The sequence below is a fragment of the Brachypodium distachyon genome, chromosome 1 (assembly GCF_000005505.3).
Source record: "Brachypodium distachyon strain Bd21 chromosome 1, Brachypodium_distachyon_v3.0, whole genome shotgun sequence".
Lineage (NCBI taxonomy): Eukaryota > Viridiplantae > Streptophyta > Magnoliopsida > Poales > Poaceae > Brachypodium > Brachypodium distachyon.
In genome coordinates, this window is record NC_016131.3 from 27,050,357 (window position 1) to 27,056,811 (window position 6,455).

Below are 6,455 nucleotides of genomic sequence, written 5' to 3' on the forward strand. Positions count from 1 at the left end.
AGTGGACGCAACTGATATCCAGTTCTAGTGTTCACCACCCGAAACGAGTTTACTGAAAAGATAGAACATTTGCTGGATCCCAGAACTCAATATTCTTTGCTGATCGTGTCCCGGTGGTCGACTACTACTAAACAATTTATGGCGATTAGAAAATCTGAAGGCAGTACCTCTTCCGTCTCATATCAAGTGACTTAAATTTGTCCAAATATGAATGTCTATGTCTAAAAAGCGTCTAGTCAGTCAAAATGGGACGGAGAGAGAACATGACAAAATGTCTTCTCGATTGCTAATTCCAGATCGCAGACTGAAGCAGGAAGGTTAGTTCTTGGTCGTTGCCCCCACAAAGCATTCCAAGTGCAAGCTACAAAGGCCAATTCTCCCGCTGGTATGCAACATCTGCACCCCCTCCGTGCAAGCCTCATCCCGAGGATCATAGACTTTCAGCCAGGGCACCTGAACGGCCGGATTGAAGTAATGGAAGAGCAGCCGCCTCACGCCGTCGTCAGGCATCACCCTCAAAGGCTCGATGATGTCAGAGGACAAGTGCATCGGGATCGCGTACGCCTTGGCCCAGACGCTGCGGTCGGGATCATCCAGGAGCCAGATGTCGGCCCAGTACACGCGGCCGGCACGGCGCACCTCGGTCTGGACCATGCACAGGGCGCCGCCGAGCTTGCCGAGCCGGATCTGCCCCGTCTTCATCCACGCCGACCCGGCGCCGTCGTCGCCGTCGTGATCCCCTTTGAGCAACGGCCCTTGTATCGTGCTCCGCCATTGCTCGCTCTCGAGGTCGAAGCGGAGCACGCTGTCTACGGGGATGTCGTCGTCGTCGTCGTCGGCCCGGGCGGCGGCGACGTTCTGGGTGAGGAAGTGCACGGCGCCGTTGGCCGTGGTTCCGGCGCCCGAGAAGGCGTAGAGGCACGCCAGGAAAGGGGGCGACGGCGCCGGCCTCCATTGGCATTGCGCGGCGGAGGCGCCGCCGCCGTCGTCTAGCGTGAGGACCTCGCAGGCCTGGTCGGACGGGCCGTCGTAGCGGAGGCCCTCGGTGAGGCGGACGGCCTTGATGGACCCCGACGCGGCGGCGCGGCCCAGGCCCACGGCGTAGATCCTGCCGCCGTCCGGCATCGGCCGGCATGTCAGGAGGAGCTTCCCGGTGGCCATGTCGAGGACGCGCGTGGTGGAATCCGTGCTGCAGACGCAGATGAGGTCGTCGAGGGTGGAGCGGAAGGTGGGGAGGACGCCTAAGCCCTTGATTTTCTTCACGATTTTGCCGTCCATGTTCATCAGGAGAAGGGCGCCATGGGCGGTGCCGACGAGGAGCGGCTCCGGGTTGGCGTGGGATCTGTGGGCGGCGATGAAGGCCCGGTCGGAGATCCGGGATTGCCATTCCTTGGACACGCACCGGAAGCGGCATATGGATTTGACCGGGGTTCGGGAGAGGATGTCGAAGATGACGTCTCTCGGCAACGTGGTGGCCGTGGTCGCCGCGCCGCCTTCCGCCATTGCTGCGCTCTGTGTAGAATTGCGTGTGCGTGGTTGAAGCTGTAACTACTGTACTTCACTTTGACGTTGATAGGGAATTAGGGATAAGCACCAGTTGTTAAACAACTTACCCGGCAGTAGAGGACCAAGGGGATCGATAAGATTCTGCTTGTTGCAGTAGGATTGGGAAGCAGTTTGTTTAGATATTAGGAACTTTTCAATCGGAATTGATCCTGCGCGGCTCCTTCTGGAGTTTGTTTTTTCTCGCCCAACATTTTTGGGCCTCCTACTGGTTAAGCACGAGAGAGGGGGTATATAGGTGCAGCCGTGGTTATCGAAATTACGTCCTTACCACTGAGCCATGGGCCTCCTACCGTGTAGAATGGAATGGGGTCGGCTAACTAGGCCGGACTGGATCTTCATCGAGCCCAGATTCACTTACTGGGCCGATAGACGGTGCCGTACGCTTCTCGGTGTCGAGAGAACAATTCCAAAGGATCTAGTGACCGCCGAGCGCCGATCGAAGCTGAAAATGAATCTCGCTAAAAAAAAAGAGCTGAAAATGAATCAATCTTTCTTTCTTTCTTTTTACCGCAAAATACCTAGAAACAAAGTTACATAATTGACCAAGAGACGTAATGCTAGTAGGAGGGGAATCAAACCAAAAACTAATGGGATTATTTCTATTTTTGAATAGCAGCACAACAGTGTTTGATACAGTATGTAGCATTGTACAGAAAATATTATTAGTGAGTTTATTGTTCTCTGCTCCTATACGCTTTAAGTGAAAAACGAAATCTTGGTACATGGTGTTTCTTTGGGTAAATACGATGCATTTAAAAATGACTTTGCATTCTACAAAAGTATATTTAAAAATGGCTTCTAGTCAAATATGATTGACATAATTATGCAAAACCACCACTTGAGGGTACCATATATACTACACTTTAGCATAACCTTTTGAGTGTTTTAACATGCTTAATTAGATGTGATCGATGACAAATGTGACCACCTGGGCCCAATTTTTATTTTAAAATAAAATAAAAATAAAGGATAAGATCTATACTCTCAGCAATAGCTAAGAGACAAACTATATGTTTAACTTGCTCCCGAATAAAAGAAATAGATAGCTGAGAAGAAAAAGGAAAGTAGGCAAGTAGCGTGGGGGTGTATGCAGACGTGTGTGTTAGCGTAGAACGGGCCGGCGCGCGTGCAGTTTGTGTGTACTCTTTTTCTTGCTTTTTTGCGATTAGTTTGTGTGTACTCTATTTTTCCTTTCTTTTTTTTCGATTAGTTTGTGTGTACTCTATTCACTATGAAACAAGAACCAAAGTAATTTTCATATAAAATATCGATTAAACAGTAAAACATAAGGCAAAATGATCTTAGCTTAAAAAATTAGGGTTCTTTCACCAACACTGGGGCCGGCACTGCTTTTCATTTTTAAGAAAGAAAAAAATAATGTATTGTTATTTGTAAATTTAGAATGGCTAACCGGGATAAACTTTTTCCCCTGAAAAGGTCCACTATGTTATTAATAATCAATAAAAATGATAAATAGGTCCTCGGACCACCTAGCGATGACTATGATACCTGGAACGAGCCGAAGACAGGCCGCTGCCCTCGCTCTATCCATTATCGGTGCCGATCAAGGCTTGCCAAATGAGAGTTTGTTGTAGTACGCGATAGGGAAGTCGTTATGCTAAGGCCCCAAGGGACCAGCGCATGAGGGCATCATCCATTGCAAAAGATGAAACCTTAGATCGGAAGAGCCAGACCTAAAACCACACCATTGAACATGGAAACCAACCAGATCCCAAGGTACTCCAACTTGGTAAAACTAGAATAGGTGGCTAGAGCCGAGGCTGGACAAGATTCTTGTTTACCATTTTTAGGTGGCCCAAAGCCTACGACAGTTATATTACTCTTCGTGGTCGAGGGCATTGAAATGGGCACAAATCAATGACCTTCACGGCCTTGCAATTTTGGGAAGATTCGTGTAACTGTTACAAGCCCAACACTTAATTTTTTCTGAGGCAACTACGAAAGGAGTGGCCATCTGCACGACAATTGGTGGACTCAGGCTCACGCAGGCTCAGTCCAATATTGCATTGTTTTATAGGGCTTGAAGGTCCACTTGAGGAATAGCGGGTGCCATAACTTGCATACACGCAGGCCGCTTTTGGCGCTACTGGACGTATGGCCTTTTTTGACCATTTGAATCGGCGAGAGCACAACGCGCTTTCCCACGTACTTTCTGAATGAAACCCTAGCTAGTGTTGGAAATCAGCCCAAAATCTCTGTCACGCAGTAACAACAAGCACCGCACACGTCGAGTACTTTCCGACGAGCCGATGAACTCTGGCGAGACGCACACGTACAAAACTGCCCAGCAAGCAAATCGATTAGCAGCTAGCACCAGTAGTACTCGCGTGACGCACACACAGGAGAATATTGATTTTGGTATGGCTAGAGGCCCTTGTCGAGCCTGCTCTCTCTTTTTCTTATTTTCTAGGATTAACTTACAAGGTACCGTATACATGCATATATACACGGCCAGATGCAATTAGACTAGAACACTGAATACGAGACCTACACCTAAACGGACTTGACTTCTAACCAGAAACGGATTCGATTTGGTCTTAAGCTTACATTCTGCCTGTAAGATCAAAACGAAAAATTACTTGACAGCATGAACACCGATCTTCTTCCTCATCTCCTGAAACTTCATCCTTCCAAGAGACTTCGTCAATATGTCGGCCAACTGTTCACCTGTGCTTATATAATCAACATCAAGCTTGCCTTCTTCCACGCATCCTCGTATGTAATGAAATCGGGTGTTGATATGTTTACTTCTATCATGAAATACCGGATTCTTACACAGAGATATAGTGGACTTGTTGTCAATCTTTAACTCAAACTTTTCTGGTTCTCGGTTTAGTAGATCAGCAAGCAATCGCTCTAGCCACACTCCCTGGCATGCTGCGGTAGCTGCTGCAATGTATTCAGCTTCACACGAGGATAGAGCCACAACCTTCTGCTTCTGTGACATCCAGCTCACAATATTTCCACCTAGGAAAAACGCCATGCCCGAAGTACTTTTACGGTCATCAACGTCGCCGGCCATATCACTGTCACTGTACCCGACTAGTTGTGTCTTCTCCTCTTTCTTCTTTGAGTAAACACACCCATAATTCAGGGTTCCTTTGATGTACCGCAAAATCATCTTCACTGCTGCAAAGTGTTCTGTTGTGAGGTTCTCCATGAATCGACTAACGATCCCAACCGAGTATGCCAAATTTGGCCTTGTATTCACCAAGTATCTCAGACTTCCCACAATACTTCTATATTCGGTACTATCAACAGGATCTGCTTCGCTGTGTTTGCTCAATTTATGCCTTGCTTCCATCAATGCCAAGGTAGCATTGTAGTCTTCCATGCCGCACTTCTCAAGGATTTTCCTCGCATAAGCTTCTTGACACAAAGTTATTGAGTCTTCTCGCTGACATACTTCTATCCCGAGGTAGTAGCTCAACAAACCAAGGTCACTCATCTTGAAAAGATCTAGCATCTGTTTCTTAAATCTTGCAATCTCCCTCTCATCTGCACCCGTGATCAACAGATCATCAACATATACTCCAACTAGGAGCCGTTCCTTCCCATCACCTCGTTTGTACATAGCATGCTCCAATGGACTCTTCTCAAATCCGAGGGACACCAGCGTAGCATCCAGCTTGGTGTTCCATGCCCTCGGTGCTTGCCGTAGCCCATACAATGCCTTGTGCAGTCGCAACACCTTATGTTCCGCTCCCCCTTCGACGAAACCTGGAGGTTGTTGTACATATACTTCTTCTTGTAGGTCACCGTTCAAGAACGCTGATTTCACATCCATATGATGCAGCTTCCAGGATTCTTGAGCGGCCAAAGCAATCAACAACCGTACCGATTCCATCCTTGCGACTGGAGCGAACACTTTCTCAAAATCAACGCCTTGTTGCTGCACATAGCCCTTTGCTACCAAGCGTGCTTTGTGCTTTACCACATTGCCATTGGAGTCTTTCTTCACTTTGAATACCCACTTAAGGCCTATGGGTTTATGCCCTGCAGGGAGATCAACCAAGCTCCATGTCGTGTTATCTTGGATTGATCCCATCTCCTCCTCCATTGCCTTGCGCCAACTTTCTTCCTCGCTAGCTTCTTCAAACGAGGTTGGTTCTTCGGTACTTAACAAGCACCTTTCCTTCGATGTGCGCTTCATCTTGACCGTCTTCGTCTTGCGGATCATCTTCTTTGGAGAAGGGTACAACTCCGATAGAGGTCGAAGTCGTTCGGGCGTAGGTCGTCGAGTCCGCGACCGAGTCTGCACCGGCGATCGTACCATCGTCGATGCCCTTTGAGAGGTTGCTGCCGCGGTAGAAGTTTCAGCGTCTCCGCCGGCTGCTGCATCCTCCCCTTCACTCGCTCCTGCCGCGGCAGAGGGGATTTTCTGCCGTTTCTCGCGTCGTGGCAGACGCAGATCTTCCTGCCGCGATTTCTGCCGTGGCAGAATTTTCTGCCGCGGATCCTGCCGCGGGAGGGATTCCTGCCGCTGTTCCTGCCGCGGATCCTGCCGTGGCAGAGGATGAGGCCGGTGCTCTACTGAAGCTGAACACCGGTGTAGCGCCGTGGCCCGGCGGCGTTCCTGGTGGATCTTCGCCACCTGCGTCATGGTCGTGGCCTTCTCCACGATTATGACCTGCATGCTCAGGGACAGGGTAAGATACAACAAACATATCATCCGAATTTTGTTGATTCTCTTCTTTGTTTGAGGACCAATCCCATGCCCTCTCTTCTTCAAAGACGACGTCGCGTGCCACGTGAACTTTTCTTGTTCGTGGATCGTACACACGATAAGCCTTCGAGTGTCCCTTCAAGCCTGCTTCATAACCCATCAAGATCATCGGCTTACTCCGATCTTCCAGCTTTCCCACATG

At 49.0% G+C, this 6,455-nt stretch overlaps 1 protein-coding gene across 1 annotated transcript; it reads right to left on the bottom strand.

Annotated features, from left to right (window-relative positions):
* Nucleotides 1-318: 318 nt before the first annotated feature.
* LOC104582097 (F-box protein At2g34280-like) lies at nucleotides 319-1,503 on the bottom strand. Its single transcript, XM_014896041.1, has one exon. The coding sequence runs from the start codon at nucleotides 1,501-1,503 to the stop codon at nucleotides 319-321; it is 1,185 nt and encodes a 394-aa protein (XP_014751527.1).
* Nucleotides 1,504-6,455: the final 4,952 nt, after the last annotated feature.

Coding starts and splice junctions, on each gene's coding strand:
- LOC104582097 (XM_014896041.1), bottom strand. CDS start 1,503: ATGGCGGAAGGCGGCGCGGCGACCACGGCCACCACGTTGCCGAGAGAC.